This window comes from Salvelinus fontinalis, chromosome 18, assembly GCF_029448725.1.
Source record: "Salvelinus fontinalis isolate EN_2023a chromosome 18, ASM2944872v1, whole genome shotgun sequence".
In the NCBI taxonomy this organism is placed as follows: domain Eukaryota; kingdom Metazoa; phylum Chordata; class Actinopteri; order Salmoniformes; family Salmonidae; genus Salvelinus; species Salvelinus fontinalis.
Window position 1 is genome coordinate 5,276,435 of NC_074682.1, and position 20,691 is coordinate 5,297,125.

General features: G+C 45.6%; 1 protein-coding gene across 11 annotated transcripts in view; it reads left to right on the forward strand.

The window, feature by feature from the left end:
* The window catches only part of LOC129814844 (R3H domain-containing protein 2-like), a 66,227-nt gene that overhangs the window by 29,854 nt on the left and 15,682 nt on the right, over positions 1-20,691 (forward strand). For 8 of the 11 annotated variants that reach the window (XM_055867919.1, XM_055867929.1, XM_055867920.1 and 5 more), the window contains 11 exons: positions 8,197-8,461; positions 8,605-8,833; positions 10,401-10,442; positions 11,486-11,693; positions 12,119-12,197; positions 12,662-12,721; positions 14,844-14,984; positions 15,194-15,302; positions 15,614-15,709; positions 16,141-16,172; positions 17,292-17,345. In XM_055867919.1, coding sequence (XP_055723894.1) covers positions 8,639-8,833; positions 10,401-10,442; positions 11,486-11,693; positions 12,119-12,197; positions 12,662-12,721; positions 14,844-14,984; positions 15,194-15,302; positions 15,614-15,709; positions 16,141-16,172; positions 17,292-17,345 — 1,016 coding nt within the window. In that variant the 5' untranslated portion in view covers positions 8,197-8,461; positions 8,605-8,638. The remainder of the gene's footprint in view (positions 1-8,196; positions 8,462-8,604; positions 8,834-10,400; positions 10,443-11,485; positions 11,694-12,118; positions 12,198-12,661; positions 12,722-14,843; positions 14,985-15,193; positions 15,303-15,613; positions 15,710-16,140; positions 16,173-17,291; positions 17,346-20,691) is intronic. The other 3 variants (XM_055867928.1, XM_055867930.1, XM_055867927.1) reach the window with 2 other exon arrangements.

Here is a 20,691-nt window from a genome sequence, read left to right on the forward strand (position 1 = left end):
ATAAAGGGAGGGATGTTTGGCGATGTTATGGCGTGTTTCTCTCCAGAATGCATGCACTTCGCTCTCCAGAATGCTCTTAAAACGTCATAAAATACCTGAATGCCTGCTGAAAAACCTTTCGGGAAACTGAAGGCCGGAATGGGCTAGTTGAAACAGTGAGTACGGCTACATGAACACAATTGTGATTGTTTTGGATAATCAGATTATTACAATAGTTGTAATAAAATATTTACATGCTACTGCATTCTGAGTTCGGACGTATAAAGTTTGTGTCCTTCTAAGAGGCATACATTCAGTTGTTCCAAATTCACTTTACTTGCGCTAAAGAGGGCGGTTTCGCTCAGCTGAGCAGATCAAATACACCGCTGGAACACTGATTTAATCTGTTTACGTGTCCTAATAATTTGAAAGTTTGCCAATAAAACCAGGTTTTAATCAGTTTATGCTTGCTTTGATTTTGGTCTTAAGCCGATTTTAAAGATGAGCAGAGTAAGGTGTTTGTGACTCTTGCGTAATATGCCTACTGCCATAATCAGTTTCATATCGAATTGTTAGCGTGCATGTAAACCTACTCAATGTTGCAAGTTCTCTAGCAGGCTGGACGGAAAAATGGTAGGATGAAATTGTAAGCTTCCGCCTACTTGAAACTCGCGCGCTGTGCACGGTCTTTACTATAACACCCATTTTTAAAACATATGTGCACAAGCGTGTGCACACACTGGTCCCGTGAACCCCCCTCCTATTGAAATCAAATGCCCATCCAACTGATCCGTTCCGGCACGGGCCCTGGCCTCGTCCGCTTGACTGATATTGATCTATTGTAGGTTTCAGGGCAGGAGGTTTCAGCCTAATACATCACACCACACAGTAGCTATTGCATTTCAGTAACTTGGAACAGCACAGGGAGATATAGCCCATTTTAGGCTGCACACAGGTTTTAATGCGTATTTTCATTGTTGGGTTGTGGTTACTTTCAGCCAGGCCCTGGATGGAAACCACTGGACAGTAGTGATGGGGGGGGGAATCGAGATAATATTTTTGATGATTTTATCATGCCTTTTTGACTATTGCAATATTATTGTTGCGCTAGTTGTCTGTACCTTCACCAAAACTCCCGTATTTTTTCCTTCATTGCTTGTTCCCCATCTTTTAAATCAGGCTGACAATTTTGTTTCCAGCACTTTTTTTCCCCTTTGGCTGATCAACTCATTTTCTCCAAGCTGTCTTTTTGTCCCTCTGCAGCAGCCATATGGTGAGCGGTATGTTTTGACGATGGAGTCGCAATACATATAGAATCGTTAGTATTGCAGGACGTCTCGTATCGCCACCTATCGCGATATCATGTCGTGAGGTCCCTGGCCATCCCAAGCCCTACTGGACAGGATTGCTGCCCAAGTCTGTAGCCCTATCTATCGTTGGATGTCTGGGGTTGAGAGGGATGTAGCAGGGGGCCTGGCTGGATGGATGGATGGTGTCCTCTCCATTCTAATCATCCCCTCTTTCCCCTGGGGGCTGCAGTCCGGCTCAGGCATTCCTGGAATGGATGTGTAAAGGGAGGGAAGGAATTCCACACCGACCCCATACACTGAAGCCTACTGTATTAACTAACTTTGAGACCAATTGTAAGGGCCATGTGTTTTAACTGGCAATGTTCGGAGAACTATTTTTAAGGCATTTCTGAAACATTTGGTGAATGCTTTCGGCTACGTTGGCACAGTATGTGGAAAGTAGGGAATCGGCCTAATGATGTGTGGGACTCAGGCTGGGCTGAGTAGGCTACTAGCTGTCCGTATGCAAGTGAAAGGACCCCGGAAAAGGGAGTTCACCTCCCGATCTGTCGAGGTTTACTAGTTAGCTCTTCAGACCTCACTCCTTCTCCCTCTCTCTGTGTTTGTCTGCTCCTCAATCTGCTTAGTTCAGGGTTTACTTGGAACAGAGCTGCTGCAACCCGCACCAGTTCGCTTATTCACCAACATAACACAGAACATAACAGAGCAGAGTGTGTGAGGGAGTCAACCATCTGTACCAGGATTTACGTTAGCCGGTAATAGCTGGCTTTTGGCCCAAATTAAATTAAAAAAATTAAATAGAAAAGCCGAGAAATGAAATTGGTGCCAGCCCAATTGTCTGGGAGAAAAATAATAGGCTTTTTAGCCTATTCATTGATGGAAATACCAGTCTATGTCAATACATTTGACTTGTCATGCTTATCAGTCTTGTAGGTTAATTTGCATAATTCAGTGGTGTTAAATTGGCCTGTGTGCTCAGTATATTCGTGCATGTGTCTTATCACGCGGGTACAGATGGGGGCCTTTGAGTGGGACATCTGTCAGGCAGCGCGAGAGCTGACACACAAACACTAAATGCGTAGGCCACGGAAGGTAGGCTCCATCTGCACGTCACGCAACACTTTGCTATGAGCTGGAGGCAGTATGCGTTTTAAAAACATACACTCGATTGTTTGAAACCGGTATGTTTTGTCTTTTTACTACATATTACGAGGCAGGTCTTACCTTGCTTCGAAGTAGCCTAGGCCAAATCAGACCGTATCCGCGGAGGCAATTATTTGATATCAACTTTCTTTCATTGTCCAGTAGCCAAACGCACAAATACAGTCATATCAGCAACCCATGCTAGTTGTTTTCATTTTAGATCCCCTCTATTTTCTAAATGTCTAAACGATATTTGACATCTGTCTCGTGGAACCGTGCTTTTGACAAGTTTTTTCCTCCTCTAATTGCATGATGGAACAAACATTTGCGCTTAGCCTACTGCGTTGTGCGCATTGCTGCGTTTATAATGTGGATAAATACGTTTATCAACATTTTTAAGTTAAAGGTTCTGATCTGTTACATCAGACTCTTGCTTTTTATCTGGTTTTGGGGTGTAGTCTACTGGCTTTTTGAATTTAGGATCTATCATCCCACAACTGTAAATGTGGATAGAATAACCATCTTCAAAGTGCGCGTGAGAATTCGGTACAAAGGGCCGCGCATCGTTGCATCAACTTTCATGCGCTGTTAATATGAATGACCGTAATCTAAAAGGGATGCATGTCATTCTGAGCACAGTGGGTGGACACCCTAATCAGGTTACGCACCCAATGCATATAAATGTTCCGGTAAATTTAAAGTTCTGCCTGTCAAATGTCCGGTGAAACGCTGAACTGTACATAAACCAGTGTGCGAAACACTGATGTCTTTATCTCTGTGTCTGAGCTGAACTCCGTCAATGCACAGAGCCAGGTAATTGGCGAAGGGGAAGGAAGCAGGGTGATAAAGCCTAAAAAGAGAGGTGTATGTGTGTTTGGCAGGCAGGCAGGAACGGGGGCTACTACAGAAAGTAGTCTTGGTGACAGAGCCTGTTGCCATGGAGCTGGGCCTCCCATTGGTGGAGGCATGGGCCAATCACACAGCAGCACAGTCTGTTTCATCATTGAGAAGAAAAAAAATGCTGCTCTCTACCATTTCTCTCTCTCTCTCTCCCTCTTCCTCTCATCACTGACTGCTCCTCCTTCCTATACTAGAAAAAGGGCAGGAATTACATAAGGTTTGTAATGGGAGCGGGACTAGCTTCTGATGTTTGTCTTGACACACATTTTGTGTGAGTGAATGAAAATGTAGCAACCGGTCCGTTGCAGGCAGCATCTTTTTGAATGAGGCTAATCAAAATACACGCTCATTGGCACAGATTTATCCTAGATTTCAACACGTGTAGCCTAGCCCTAACCTCGCGCAGTGCCTAACTCCAGTGCCTGCAACTCCACTGGTATTTTAGTGTCTTGAATCATCTGCCCGTTTGTTAGGAAATGTGAATGTAAAGGCTTGTGGACATGAAAGGATGCTGCGCGGTGGAGTCCCCCTGTTTGTCCTCTGTGGGTAGCAGTGCTGCGAGGCGGTGACTCATACAGTTGTTTTTGGCTTAGGCTACATCCCAGTCCCAGTAACACACTCATCTGCACTAGTGTTAACACACTCCTATGTGTACTTGTGACTCGCCCCTTTCTCCTTATATTCTAATGGTGACGATGAATGATATTGACGAGTGGCTGAAGATAGTTGCGAGGTAGGCAACAGGCTAGTCGATTGTTAGTAGGTCATGAGGAAGCGCTCTCATTGGTAGTGTCTGTGGTCTTCTGTTGTCTATTGATGACTTGACTTAATGCTGTATGATAGGAAGGATTATTTAGGCCAAGCTGTCTTGGCCTAAATAACCCCCGTCTTTCTCTCGCTCTCTATATCTATTGCTCCCCCGCACACATTCCACCACTACTTCCCTCGTCAATAATGCATAGAAAGATCAGTATCTTCCTTTCTTTCTCTCCTCTCTGTCATTCATAATGAATGAGGGAGGTGTGACATCCTGGCCAACACCTTTTGCTCTCATGTGCCATCTCTTCATATAACTCGCTTTCTCTCTCCCCCTCCCCCTCTCTCAATCCTGACCCTGCCACACACTCTTTCCCTCTTCTGTGTCATAGAGGATACCCCTGCTCTGTCCCTCCTCTCTCCCTCCCTCTCTCTTTTCTCTGCAGTGTTCTTTTTTCCTCAATGTCTTCTCTTAAATTGTCAGCCTGCTGACGCCATCCTCCTCCTCTGCTCAGCCCACTCACTCCTGTGGGACACGCTCAGCTCTGACTCATTCACTCTCTCCCCCTTTCTCCCTTTGCTCATCACTCTCTCCCTCGCTCCATCACTCTCTCCCTTCGCTCCGTCGCTCTCTCTCCCTTCGCTCCGTCGCTCTCTCTCCCTTCGCTCCGTCGCTCTCTCTCCCTTCGCTCCGTCGCTCTCTCTCCCTTCGCTCCGTCGCTCTCTCTCCCTTCGCTCCGTCGCTCTCTCTCCCTTCGCTCCGTCGCTCTCTCTCCCTTCGCTCCGTCGCTCTCTCTCCCTTCGCTCCGTCGCTCTCTCTCCCTTCGCTCCGTCGCTCTCTCTCCCTTCGCTCCGTCGCTCTCTCTCCCTTCGCTCCGTCGCTCTCTCTCCCTTCGCTCCGTCGCTCTCTCTCCCTTCGCTCCGTCGCTCTCTCTCCCTTCGCTCCGTCGCTCTCTCTCCCTTCGCTCCGTCGCTCTCGCTCCCTTCGCTCCGTCGCTCTCGCTCCGTCGCTCTCTCTCCCTTCGCTCCGTCGCTCTCTCTCCCTTCGCTCCGTCGCTCTCTCTCCCTTCGCTCCGTCGCTCTCTCTCCCTTCGCTCCGTCGCTCTCTCTCCCTTCGCTCCGTCGCTCTCTCTCCCTTCGCTCCGTCGCTCTCTCTCCCTTCGCTCCGTCGCTCTCTCTCCCTTCGCTCCGTCGCTCTCTCTCCCTTCGCTCCGTCGCTCTCTCTCCCTTCGCTCCGTCGCTCTCTCTCCCTTCGCTCCGTCGCTCTCTCTCCCTTCGCTCCGTCGCTCTCTCTCCCTTCGCTCCGTCGCTCTCTCTCCCTTCGCTCCGTCGCTCTCTCTCCCTTCGCTCCGTCGCTCTCTCTCCCTTCGCTCCGTCGCTCTCTCTCCCTTCGCTCCGTCGCTCTCTCTCCCTTCGCTCCGTCGCTCTCTCTCCCTTCGCTCCGTCGCTCTCTCTCCCTTCGCTCCGTCGCTCTCTCTCCCTTCGCTCCGTCGCTCTCTCTCCCTTCGCTCCGTCGCTCTCTCTCCCTTCGCTCCGTCGCTCTCTCTCCCTTCGCTCCGTCGCTCTCTCTCCCTTCGCTCCGTCGCTCTCTCTCCCTTCGCTCCGTCGCTCTCTCTCCCTTCGCTCCGTCGCTCTCTCTCCCTTCGCTCCGTCGCTCTCTCTCCCTTCGCTCCGTCGCTCTCTCTCCCTTCGCTCCGTCGCTCTCTCTCCCTTCGCTCCGTCGCTCTCTCTCCCTTCGCTCCGTCGCTCTCTCTCCCTTCGCTCCGTCGCTCTCTCTCCCTTCGCCCCGTCGCTCTCTCTCCCTTCGCCCCGTCGCTCTCTCTCCCTTCGCCCCGTCGCTCTCTCCCTTCGCGCTCTCTCCCTTCGCGCTCTCTCCCTTCGCCCCGTCGCTCTCTCCCTTCGCGCTCTCTCCCTTCGCCCCTTCGCTCTCTCCCTTCGCGCTCTCTCCCTTCGCGCTCTCTCCCTTCGCGCTCTCTCCCTTCGCGCTCTCTCCCTTCGCGCTCTCTCTCATCCCGCTCTCTCCCTTCGCCCCATCCCTCGCTCTCTCCCTTCGCCCCATCACAAATTATGCTTTATTACCAACGCGATATTGAAAACACATTGTTCGTGGCCGGTGTTTGCTTTTTTGTACAGTTTTGACAGTGCTACTGTATCTTTTTGGACACGCAAAGACCCAAACGGCATTCCATAGTATGTATGTCGTGAAGCTAATAGCAGTGACTATTACTGTGTAACTCCGGTAGGGCAACATCTGAAAAATGCCGCACTTGGTAGTGTGTACCGGTGCTCGACCAGTCGGCAAAAGCCAACATCACCCACGACAGAACGGTTGGTTGACAAGGGCAATGAATTCCATTATCTTGGCTTTAATGGATTTTGCCTTTTGAGTTGTCTCACTGAAATGTTCTTACTCATTAAAATGACTGCTCGACTTGTTGACTGCTCGATCCACACAGCAGACATTGTGGGCTAGGTTAGGAATGCTGTGTTGCACGTGTAGCGCACCATTTTACGCTGCGTTATTATGTTGTGTACCTACGTTTATATAGTTAAGCACGGTAGCTTTGACATCGGTTTTTAACATCGGAGTTAAACTAGACATCGGCCGATACGAATGTTGGCATTTTTAGCTAATATCGTCCGATTCCGATATGTTCACCACTATATCATGCATCCCTAATGACCAGCTCTCACCGGTTCATCCATACAGGGTTGTACAGAGCATCTGTGTGGGAATAGTGCCAGGGAAGCTAAACCATAGAAAGGATTGCTATCATACCTTGTCCATAGACTGCTTGCAGGGTAAGGAAAATAAACTAATTTAGGAATTTGAGTGAACTATCCCTTTAAAAGATGCTGTGTAGGCTTTTATTAACCATTGCAAATGTCTTGTGTTACCATTGAGACCATTTTACGTGTCTTTCATTCGTTTTTAGAAAGCTGTTATGTGACGTGGGTGATTCGAGTCCCTTCTTCGTGCTCTCCTCGGCTCCGTTTTCTGTCATCTACATATTCATTTCTAAAATCAATCTTCCTTTCGCTCTCTCCATCTCTCGCTCCCCCCTCTCCACACCAATGGCAACAGCTGAGAATGACGTCACCGTCTCCCTGGCAACTCTGCCTGTGAAGAAGGGAGGAAAAAGCAGAAAGAGAGAGAGGAAATGGTAGCTGAGAATAGGCTGGCTGGCGTAGCCCGGTTCATTCATAAGTGCCTCAATTTCACACTCATTCAGTTTTTCTGGCAGAGAGGGAAATAAGTGTTTTGTTTTAGCACAGAATGTCCCTCTCTTCTGCCCATTAGAGCCACAGTCTCTCAGCCATGTTATTCTCCACACAAAAAATTACACATTTTGTTCTGCTCAGACCTTTTATCTAGTCATTCGATAATGTTGACGTGTGAGAGTTTTGCAACGTGTCCGTGTCTCCCTGTCTCTAGCTGCGTAGATATAAGGCTGTTCTGTGGTGCAGAGTTGCATAAGCCGGGACTCCTCAGCGCCGAGTGCGGTTGGTTGGCGTTCATCCGTGTGCGTGCCCTGGTCATTGATGCTGTGCCGCTGCTGCTGCCTCAGTGATGACGCTGTTGCTGTGCCTGGGTCTTCCCCTGCTGTGGGAATCCCTGCATGCCATATTGCCTCCTCCTATCTGCTGCAGCAGCACAAACACACACACACAGCCTCCTGATGAGGTCAGAGGAAACTGTGTTAAAGCTGACGTGTGTGTTTGTGGGACAGATGGCGCGTTTCTCAAAGCTTCTGGTGTTAGTCGTCCTATGTGTTTGTTGTCGAGTAGTGAGAGCGCCGCCTGTCCTGAAGGTGTTAGCAGTATGTCGTCATGGTAACGTTTAGTGGAGTGCTGTTTATGAGTGGGAGAGAGAGACATGCCGTCTCACCTGTGTCAGTTGGTGTAAATTTGTTCAAAAACCAAAAGTTTCTGAGCGAAAACCATACTTTTTTCAGCCCTGGTCTGCAAGTGGTCATTCATGCATTGGCTGAATTCCTACTTCCACAGCCAGCCCTATAGTTTTCTCATCCCACGCTTTGAGCAGCGAGTCAGACTGGACCCAGTTGTAACTGTTAGTGACGTCATTCTGTCTTCCTGTTATCCCCAGGGGTCGTGGCTGGTGGAACTGTCTTCAACATGCTGCTTCACTGAGACGGAAGGATAGCTAGACGGAAGGACAGACAGACCCAGTCAGCGGGTGCTCCCCCCCCCCCCCCCCCTTCCCCGTGCCAGCTGCTTCTCCCACCGGCTACCTCCCCCCTGTACAGAACTTGCTATGGAATGCCCTCACCTAGCGGACTAGCACAGTCCTCTTTAGGACCCTTACCTGGGAACCCACTCCATAAGGATTCAGCATAGCTGATCTGTCTCAGGTACTGTTCACTGTGTACATTAACTACATTGTCCGTGTCTCCTGATTCTTACCATGTTTAAGGTTTTCCTTGGCCCTGCACTGCATTGAAACTCAGGACCGTTTAATGGATCTATCCTCTCTCTCCCCCTCCTTATCTTGAAGTCGTCTCTGGCTCCTCCTACCCTCCCCTGAGAAGATGTCTGTGAGCCTGGCCGGGGAGGATAACCAGACGGAGGGTGAGAGTGGAAGTAGGGGAGTGCTCCACGATGACTCCAGCAACAGAGGGAAGCTCTCCCCATCCCCTGAGCCCTGCCAGGGGAAAGAGGGCACTGGGACTGGAGGCACTGGGGAGGGCATGGAGGCAGAGGAGAGTGCCACACAGGACTCACAGGTAACTGACCTCCAGGCGACTTTGGATGTGTCCCAATAATCGCTCCTTTCTCCCGAAGTGTGATGTTGTTCACTTTTCTTCATGGGTTTGAAAAGGAAATGACTGGTATATGGAAACTCTAGTCCATGCCAACATTAATCCAATGCTTTTTAATGTGTGGGTTGTCGAGTGAACGAGTGCACACTTCTGGAGGAAGGAGAGATTATTGCGAAGCACCCTTTGCCTCCTCGGGCACTGCACTAGAGTTCCAATTTCTGGAAAGGTTTTTAAGGAATACTACAGTCCAGAATTGAATGTCTGCGAATTTCGTGGCTGTTTAGATTAGAACATAGTCAGCCATTTATATTGTGATGACAAAGGAAATTTTAGCTGGTATCTTTTTTTCCCCCCTGCTCTGTTTGAACTTAATCTCCCATCATGCATTGTGTAGTTGCTTGTGGCCATGATGTGTGTGTGTGCTGCAATCTTGCGAGAGGAGTGAAGTGGGGGTGGGTTGGCAGGGATGGATGTGATTTACAGTTGAGACAAATTCCCCCTTCTATGGAATGCCTGTCATTGAAACATTACAAACAAATTGCATGTTATCTTCATGCCTTGTTTGAGTATTGAATTTGAAGCATTAGGTGTCTTATCTAGCTAGGTCGATTCACTGTAGTTAGCCGCTACCTGCTTTGTCTGGCTCGCTGACTAGCTAGCTAGTGACTATGCTGTTCCCGGACAAGCACTCCAAACGGGTTAAATAACAGGTTAGACTGCAAAACGACATATTACATGGCATGTCGGGCGTGTCAGTTTGCAAGAGTGTCTAGCTAGTTGTGTTTCTGCTTGCTCGACGCATGCAGCTGACTAGTTCTGCCTGCTTGTGCTAGCTAGCAACATAGCTAGCCATTTGTTAGCTTGCCACTTGGTCCAGTCAAAGGTAGCTAGCTAGTTTGTTGAAACAGTAAAATATTTTTGCTAGCTGTGCTTCTAGCTTCAAACACCATCTACATCTCAATGGAGTAGAAATGTCAGGTGTACAGTACTTTATCAGCAACGTTATATTCCATCTTGTGCCAATCCAGTGGTTTCGCCTACCAGCTGTGCAGCGCGGGCTACACGGAGAAGCAGAACAATTGGTAGGCGGGAACGACTTGATTCGCACAAAATGGAATAGAAGCTTGCAGAGAAAGTTCGTTATTACACTATTTCATGTTTACAACATCTAAAGACCTGCATCACTATACTAAGAACTTTGCCATTTCTAAAAGGACGTATTTGGGTGTTTTTGGGAGCCTTTATTCATGTTTTTCCGGAGCCCCCATACTGCACAATGAGCAATGGGGAAGTATATTGCGGTTGCGGTAAGTGAAATTGCAAAAAAAAAAGGTGGTTGGACCCTTCCATAACATGCCATTTACATTAATAGAGATTTGGTTCTAAAATAGTGAACCAATCCTTTTAACGTTTTTTTCTCTCACTAAAATACGTTTTTCACAAACGTTATTTAACGCTGTCAATCATAAGAAATGGTCATTTTGAGTGTAGCTAGTATTCTTAGTATTACCACGTTTTTCTCCCCTTGCAGAGAAGGGCTCAGAACCACGGCCATGGGCGGAAAAGGGCCAGGGTAAGGACCGCATTATTCTGTCTGTGGCATTGTTGTTGGTTTAAGTTTGCATATCATTAACCTAATCCAGGAACTTAAGTCCACCCGTTAGAAAGGGTCCTACTAGCCCCATCATCCACAACGTTCGCTCATGGCTAGTTAGAAGGTTAGATAGACCAGGAGAAGTCGCAGAGGTGAGGCCTCCCAAGGCTTTAGCTCAGCTTACCTCGTGTATTTATAATCTAACGTTTGGATTATGAAGGCTGTACATCTCAAAAGGATCATATGCATGTCTGCTAGTGCTGAGCGATTAGTGGGTAGTTCTTCAAAGTAGATAAGGCATACTGCTCAATACAAGCGATCTATCAATTAGATGTATTGTCGGGTAGACATAGTGCATTCGTGAAGTATTCAGACCCCATCACTTTTCCCACGTTTTGTTACGTTAAACTTATTTTTATTAAATGGATTGATGAGGGGGGGGGGGAAATCTATATAATACATTTTAGAATAAGGCTGTAACGTAACAAAGTGAAGCGGTCTGAATACTTCCCGAATGCACTGTACCTAAGTAACTGTCTATATCCCTCTCGTTCTTGAAGCATTCTGTCACTCCTTTCCTCGTGTGTCTGCCGGCCCCACAGGCTTGCCCGGGCAAGAACCAATGAGAACAGGCAGCTAGGTGCAATGGATTCCGGTCACTGTAGTTAAGTGCAGAAAACGTGGTGATTTAACTATGAATATTGGCCCGTTGAAGACTACACCTTCCTGCAACGTCACAGTTTTATGCTTGATACGATTTCTCTCCACAGAAACGGCTCATCGAGCTCACAAAAAAAGTAAATGGGTTTTCATATAATTGAGCCGACGTAAATAAACGGACATTTCAGCTAATCGCTCAGCACTGCCCGGCATGCTGCTTTTATCTCTCACATCAGTTAACTTTGACCTTCTTTACACTACAACATTTAACAAATGTTTAAAAAGTGCAATGTGTTTGGTCTATTTGTATCGAAGGACCAACGAGCTATACGTTTCTCCTTCCTGGTTTGCGTGTATGATAGTCCAATGCCAAGCTGAAGCTGGTGAGGAGCCTGGCGGTGTGCGAGGAGTCATCGGGTCCGTTCTGTACTGACGGACCTCCAGACCAGGACATCATCCAGCTGCACATCAGCTGCCCATCAGACAAGGAGGAGGAGAAGTCCTCCAAGGATGAGTACGAGAACGAGGAGAAGAACAAGGACAAGGCCCCACGCAAGATGTTTTCACGAGGTAAGCTGTCTTCCCGGGGGGGGGGGGGGGTTGTCCTTACAATATCAGTTCAGGAGTTAGGGTTTCTAAATGTAGAGCTGTGGAGGGATATGCAGGGAGTGTTTTTATTATTATTAGGGAGAGTGTGTGTGTGTGTGTGTGTAAAAAAAAAAAAAAAAGATCTGCCATTCGTGTGTTCAGAAACGACACGCTGTGAGCCAAGCAACTCTGACCGTGTGCGTGCACACGAGCGTGATGTACACGCTTGTGCGTAGCAGAAAATAGTTGACATGGAAACAATCCTCTAAGTGCGTGTTGAAACCACACACCCTCTCTGACCCCTCTGACTGACGCTTTGTGTGTGTGTAGATGCTCCGGATTGCATGCGTGCGGTTTGTAGATGGTGTGTGTGGTGTCATTTTTTTCTCTGTCTCTTTCCCCTCCAGACTCCAGCCAGGAGTACACAGATTCCACCGGCATCGACGTGCACGAGTTCCTGGTCAACACACTGAAAAACAACCCCAGGTAACACACACACACACACTTAAAAACAACCTGAAGCAGAGGAACCTTATCGATCTCCTATCACAGCCACATCACGAAATGGCATCTAGATGTAGTCTGTTGCTATCTGAGCCCGCAGGTCACCCTAGTATTGGAAATGGATTGAGAAACTCTGCTCTAAGGGCCGAATCGCAACTCAAGTTTTTTTTCTCTCCTCACAAATCTATCATCAATGCATGACTTAAGTGAAAATCCAAGTTACGTGCACAGATCTCAAGTTGGGTTCCGGGCTGTAAGCGAATGCCGCTGCAGCTGTAGTAATCCTGTGGTGGTCTGGACGCTACAGTAGCTGCCCAGCCTCGGTCAGGACGGCTTGCTTGGAGTATTCACTGCGGTGAATGGAGCCTTTGATCTTTGTATGAGTAGTTGCCGCTCTCTCTCGGTCTGTCTGTCTCCCTCACTCTCCCTCTCTTTCTCTCCAACAGGGATCGGATGATGCTGCTGAAACTAGAACAAGATATCCTGGAGTTCATTAATGACGACGAGTGAGACACATTCCCTATATATACATATAGTACACTAAAGTAGCGCACTAAAGTAGTAGATAGGGAACATGATGCCATTTGGGATGCATACTACATCCCTACTACAACTCAACTCACTCTACTTACATTTTAGCTTTCTATGTCTGTCCGTCACAGTATTTTTAGGTTGTATATTGTACTAGTATATCAGCCTGGAACTCTGTGTCCCTCCTGTCGATTTGGATAGTATCCAGGGTTGGAAATTAACACCTGCCAAATGCGGGGAGATTTGGTCATTGGCGGGTAAGAATGTATATTTTACCAGCCACGTTGGCAGCTGGTCACACAGGACCATTTGGGAACATTGTTTATTTTTTTTTTTAGCTAAATGCCGCATGTAGAAGAAGTTGGTCAAATTGACAAGGAAGGCTACTGAAAATGTGACTTTGTCCTTGTGTTTCATGGCCAGTTCTATTGTTTTGTTCACACGCTAGGTGGCTGTTCAATGCCGCTAGGAAGACAGGTTTCTTTCATCAGAGACAAGCGAGTACCCAGGTTACCATGGTAACTGCTCGTCCCTTAAGGGTGGCGGCTTTACCTTTTTGGTCTCACCTAAGGATTGAGCATGGATCACTCATAAAAAGCTGTACTCATGAACTTTTAGTGATTTCCTATCATTAAAACACTCAAATGCTTTTGTACTCCCGATTTATGTATTTGTGTCGTGCTGCTACATTTCTACTCAGGAGCACATCGTGAACTCCAGCGTGGTGCCCTGGGGCCGGATTCACAAAACCTTCTAAAGAAGAAATTTCTCAACGTACATTTTTTCCCTTTACTATAGACTTATGAAGAAAGTTAAGCAAAGTTGCTATTTCTCAATAAAGTTCTTGGAAATGTTCTTTAATTTTTTTCCCCAAGACAAGGGCAGCTAAACCCTTGTCTTGAGACTAATGGATACTTTTGTGACCCTGAACGTTTTCTTGCGTCACAGACAGTTGGCTACCGGATATTTAAATACAGCAAGAAAACAAATTAAACACACATTATCTAGCTAGGTAGTAATTAACAATATTTTACAATATTCTAGACGTGTTTAATAGCTAGCGCTATCGCGTCAATTTGCGTCAATCCACATTAATGGTCTCTCAGCTCCCTTCTTAGCAGCCGACTTGCTGTCGGATCACATATTTTTTACGGCATCACTGTCCTTTGCTATACCCCCGAATGCAGAGACAGACTCTGCCACTCTCGCCCATCCTCTCTTTTTGGTCTCTGCAGTGACCCCGCAGTTGTCAAGTCTCCCCAACAGCAACCTTTTCCTGGCTGCTATTTCCTCCACTGTCACTTCAAGCTCTTGTTTGCTGAAGTTTTTTTGCGCTCTCCTTGGTTATCCATTTTTGATTTTGATAAAGCTAACGTTAGTCTGATGCCTATAATGTGTGAAAAATAACAAAATAGCAGTCCTATCATCCCTGTCGCATAGGCGTATTTATTGGTTTCAAGCACGTCACTAATGTCAATGTCAATAAGGTATTTACGAAGTTCCTAAGAAAATTGAGGAATTGCATTTACGATCTATCCTATGAGCTTATTTTTTTCTTTATGAAACTTCATACGTTTTTTTCTGAAGAAATGTTTTGTGAATCCGGACCCTGAACTATAGCCGTTTGTGTCAGGGTAGGCACTTAGTTGATTCTTGATATTCAGTTGTAGAACTGTTTCTGCTTCTACTATTGTATCTAAATGATTTATTTGTACCCCATTTACTTCTTACTAGTAATACATTTATTGTTTTAGAAAAAGAGAAAGCACGGTCATCTGGATTTTGTTTATATATGTAAGACCTGTATTGCGGAGAACATATTTTGTCAGGGAAAGAATCTTGAGTGGCTGGTGGACCAAAACGTTTATTTACCACACAGATGGTGTCTTTACTCTCATCTCGAGTTTATTTTGTTGTTTTGACTATATTATTTTGTGGACTATTACCCTTTAAAACATCTAAGAAAGACGTGCAGAGACACTGCACTTCCACAAGGGTATCATTACTAGACTGATAGGTTGGTGTCCATCACAGATATCCTATTCAATGAGTTATAATATGTAGTTCTATGGTGTCATCTTCTCCTTTCCCATCCAGTAACCAGTACAAGAAGTTCCCCCAGATGACATCGTACCACCGCATGTTGCTGCACCGTGTAGCTGCCTACTTTGGCATGGACCACAACGTAGACCAGACTGGCAAGGCCGTCATCATCAACAAGACTGGCAACACACGCATGTGAGTGGGAGAACGGTAGACATTTTGAAGACCACGAGTGGAACTTAAATGGCAATGACTAGAAGTTAGAGGACAATTAGTAAAACATAGAAGGAAACGACTAGAAGTTAGAGGGCAATTAGTAGAACTTTGTAAGACAAAGAAACACATAAATAAAAAATATCTTCCATTGTCCCACCAAGAGTTGCTGAATATGTTTTCTTCTTCAGCCCAGATCAAAGGTTCTCCGAGCATATCAAGGATGAAAGGAATTTGGACTTCCAGAAGAAGTTTATCCTCAAGAGAGACGATGTTAGTATGGACAAGGATGATAATCAGGTGATGATAGACACTTCAAGTGTCGCTTTTTATAATGTAGTGATTTAAAAAAATACCTTAATCATTTTTAAAAAGTATTTCTTGCTCTCTTTAGCTTTGTTGATCTTTATACAGCACAAGATATGAGAAGGCTGAATATCATATATCCCATTGGCTTTAGTATTGATAACAAATCGATGAATAATAAATCGCATGTTTTACCTTACACTTACTGTATTTTTGTGACGATGCTCTGAAGAGTATTCAGTGAACACCACTTCTGTCCAATGAGGTTGCTGATCCCGCCCCTCTTTCCTCTTGTCCAATCGCAGATCCGTGTGCCGCTGCAGGACGGGCGGCGCAGCAAATCAATAGAGGAGAGGGAGGAGGAGTATCAGAGGGTGCGAGACCGGATCTTCGCCCGAGAAGTAAGTGGTGGGGGCACACTCGACAGTCGAGATGGGCAGACTAACTTGTTAACTTGTCCCCCCCACTGTCTGTTCCACTAACCATTCCTCCCATTGTATGAACTAACAGCTAATTGTATTAACTTGTGGGTGGAGAGAGAACGGCTTACTTCCTACAGTAGAGGCTATTCAGGTGGAATAGAATTAGAAGGCAGACTAATAAGTGAAGTGAATATTCTTGGAGGTCATGAGTGAACCTTAGGTAACCTTAGCTTATACAGTACTTGACAGAATTGACACGAGTCCGTTTTCATTGTCCAGGCAGTTACTGTAAATGAGAATATGTTCTCAATAAACTACCCGGTCCAATTATTGCTGATAAATAAATATCGTTTTGGGATCGACTAGCTGTAGCTATTCGTGTAATGTACAGGTGTCTCTTCCTTTTTCAGTCCTCTCAAAATGGATACATCAACGACAACAGGTAAGCTCACAGTAACAGTACAGTATGCATCACAATGGACAGCTTCATGTGTGCACTTGTAAAGGGACCCTGGAGTTAGTCCCTGGCCAGTTTACTCCCCTAGGTGGGTAGGAGAAGCAGTCCGGGTGGCCTGGTCACACCGGGGGCTCTCGAACCCTGTTCTAAACCCCCTTGCACCATCAAACTAGGCCACCAAGTTACATTTAGGTGTATTTCAAGAATTCAAAGTTCACATGCAATAATGCTGGCAATATAATCATTCTGACAGTATATATATACGTTGACGTTTCACGGACCAGGGTTAGGTTTTGTTGAGTTGGAATTAATGATTTGTATAAACCCTGGATTGCTGATGCTATGTAATTGGCCATTGAGAGGCTTTGAAGCAACCAGTCGGCCATATTGGCACTCCCCAGTAGGTAGCAGTCCTCCACGGAAACAAAAGGAATTTTATAGTATTTCAATTAAATGTTACAAGACAAAATGACATGTATTTAGATATGTTGTTGTAGTGGGGACAGTAACAATTAGTCATCTCTAAAAATTATACTTTAATGATTAAAAAAAAAAAAAAAATGATTTTATTGCTAGCTCACATAATTTAATAGTCTGCATTAAGGTGTCTGTAATAGAATAAATGTGGCAAAAACGAATTTAGACATTAATGAATACATTTCTATAACTTCCTAAATATTTTTTACAACGGTGGGGGAGTTCCAAGATGGGAGCCATGGTGGCTTCAACACAGCGCTCCCTATCAATCATCTAGTGTATATATAAATCATTAGTTGGAATGTGGGGTGAATTGATATTCCTGTGTAGCTGAGAATAGTTTTCCAAATGTATTCCAAACAAAAAAGTACAGCTTTCAACCCCTCTCCCTTTCTGATAGAGATGAACGATTTATTAAACAGATGTACCGAGAGAAGGAAATAAGTAGGATAACTTTGTTCCTTGTTTTGAGCTGTCACCATGTTTTGCTCTGTGTGCATTATTTCTCTGTTCTGGGGGTTAGATGCAGTGCAGCACTGTTACCTACCTACCTACCTGGCCCCCTCTCCCATACCCACCCACTAACCCCCGGCCTTGCCTTTCTCTCCTTCCACTGTCACCCAACAGACTTTCCACTGAAGGCTACTCCTCTAGCTCTCAAAAGCGGAGACAGATCTTTAGGTACTGACACAACCGGGTGACGTGTGACTCTAGTCGTCTGTGATTGTGTTGCCATGCCCATCTACCCTCTGTCTAGTGGTGGTTTTATGACTGACTGGGTGCGTCCGGAATGGCACCTTATTCCCTACATGGTGCACTACTTTTTGACCAGAGACCTATGGGCTCTGGTCAAAAAGTAGTGGACAATAAAGGGCATAGGGTGCCATTTTGGATGCAGTCACCAGGTGTTCTTGCTTGGCGTGGGGTTGGCACTGTGAGGTCCGTTGCATGGCTGCTTTGTGGTTGGTTTTTCTGGGAGTGGGTACTACTTATTATCTACCCGTCATCATCACTACTACATCTTTTATAGTACTCTACTACTGCATTGCATCCCCCTATTTTTTTGTTGATTTGGTGGTTGTTAATCTGGTTTGGTTTTGTTACCCGTTCATCTTTGCTCTACTACTTGTACAGCAGTTGTCTCTACTACTACTACTGTCTGCGGTATCCTAAGGAGAGATCTCTCTGTGTTGGTTGTGCTCTGCAGCAGTGAAACAATCATACTGAAACGTCTTTAGCCGACTTAGCTCAGTAATGTTGAGAAAGGGATTTGAGGTAGGTTGTAATTAGTTCCATAGACATTAGTGAAAGGAACGTTTGACTCTTTTTACTGACTCATGTCGTTCAGTCAAAAAGAATGACTCTGTTAATTTGATTCAGTAATGCCCAGAGCTCGCAGGACCCCTACCGGCGAAAGACGAGCTAAAAACTCTGAAATACTCGTGATTCTACAAGCCTCTCGTTCACCATAGCGGGCTTAATTGGAGCTGCTGTTTGCGACAGACACAAAAGTGTGCTTTAAACAATGTACTGTACAAATGCGATTTATTTCTTGAAACGAGGCCTAGTTGTGGCCACAACCGGACTAGATTGTAAACGACTTTTGGCGGAATGACTTGACTGCCGCGAAGAGCAGGTGTTCCTAATGTTTGGTTTTCTCAGTGTAGTTATGGTCTGATTTCCCAAAGGGAGGACGAGGTAAGGGCCTTGTATGCGTTTCTGTGTGCGGCGTTAGGGTGATGTACGGTTTTGTCGCCTCTAGTTGCACAGGTGACATGCTGATCAAATGTCCGTTTCCCTGCATTAAAATCACCGACTCTGGATGTGCAATTTTCTTGTTTGCCTATGGCCCTATACAGCTCGTTGAGTGCCAGCATTCATTTGTGGTGGTAAATTAACAGCTACAGTATACTAAATATATATTAACTTTCTTGGTAAATAGTATGGTCTGCAGCTTATAGTGAGGTATTAAAAAAAATAAAAAAATAACTTCAGTCTTCCTTAACATTAGAGATCGTGCACTAGCTGTTGTTAACAAAGGGGCACACCCCTCCCTTCGTCTTACCCGAGTCTGCCATCTGCTCTTGATGCATAGAAAATATAAAAAGTATACTGAACAAAAATATAAACGGAACATTCAATGATTTTACTGAGGTACAGTTCATATGAGGGAATCGGTCATTTGAAATAAATAAATTAGGCCCTAATCTATGCATTTCACATGACTTGGAATACATGTATGCATCTGTTGGTCACAGATATAGATACCGGTTAGGCGTACGGCCAAATTGATAAATTAACATTAAATGATCTGGCAACAGCTCTGGTGGACATTCCTGCAGTCAGCATGCCAATTGCATGCTCCTGTGGCATTGTGACACAACTGCACGTTTTAATGGCCTTTTATTGTCCCCAGCACAAGGTGCACCTGTGTAATGATCCTGCTGTTTAATCAGCTTCTTGATATGCCACATCTGTCAGGTGGATGGATTATCTTGGCAAAGGAGAAATGTTGGATGTTAACAAATTTGTGCACAAAATTTGAGAGATACGCTTTTTGTGCTTATGGATCGTTTCTGGGGTCTTTTATTTCAGCTCATGAAACATGGGACCAACACCACATGTTGCGTTTATATTTTTGCTCAATGTAAATTATCCATGTCCTCGTTCAGCCACGACTCTGAAAAACGTAGAATATTTGTTTTTCTTGTCCCGTTGATAGGATAGTCTCGAATGGAGCTCATCCTGTTTTTTCTCCCGTTTTTTTCTCAATTGGCATTTTGAACAGAGGGCAACGGAGGTCTATTTTGTCAGCCGGTGATTGTCAAGCAAATTACTGCCGGTCTCACGGTAATGGACCGTTAATTAACATACACATTTAGCATCTAATGGCTTCCACACGTAACCTACAAGCCACTGATGCAAACGTTTTGTAACATCTACATTTTAAAAAAGTCTAATAAATCTGTTTAATATAGCCTATACCTTCACAATAAATTCCTGATTTATTTTAGACATTTATTTCCAATAGTCAGTCATCGCACCCCACTGTATTTCAGTTGACTTTCATTTTCTTCTGTTAGTCAGAAATCCAAGCGTTTGTTGTCTGAATACTCAAACACTGTCATCCCGTTACTGTCCCGAAAAATGCATTTGTCAAATTTGATTGAGATGCAATAAAAATGCATATTTGATTAAGATAGAAGGGAAAGTAAGCCGTAGGACGTAAACATAGCAACAGTGAGCCGATGTCGGGGGTAGTACAGTAGGTTATGACGAGTTGATAGCGTCCTGGTCGTCGCTGGATGCATTCCAATAAGGCCAGGTGTGATTGATCGTCTTGGCAGCGGCCCTCGCCCAGGGTGACAGCACTCTGTGAATATTGCAACGAGACACTGTGTTTCTATCCTAGACGTTAAGACCCGGGTAGATGGTGATAGCGCTGACATATTCCGATGGGGAAACTCCCGGCGGCGCATGAAGAGAATTTGAGGCGCGCCGTATTGACGAGTGGGGCTGAATGGCACCAGAAAAAGCACTGAGGATCACGCCGAACGGGTGAAGGAGGCCAAAAGTAGCAAAGGGTCGTTGTGGATGTAGTAGTTTTCATCCTGGTCTGAGAGAGATCCTTGACGTCTATGGCATGAGGGCGTGAGCCTCCTCGTAGCTTGTCGGCCCGCGATTAGTCTGTGTCAGTACGTGGAACTTTATGATTACATTCGTCGTCACAATGGATCACTATTTAATCCAAATAGGCGTCGCTAGGTTGCTACGCAGTAGCCGACCAGCAGAGCTTGTGACTTCACGCTTCAGACCGCACCCGGGGGGGGCCTGGTTTCTATATACCACACCATAGTTAGAACAAGTTGTGGTCACAGTGGTTTATTTTATATATGTGTGTGGGCGTGTTTTGTCCATTGGCCTTATTGTATTTGTAGTGGTGTGTCAGGTGTGAGTTATGGACCTTGTCTCACACCCTCATTCTGCTGTCCTTATGTCTTTTTCTCCTCCTTTGTTCTTTCCCCTT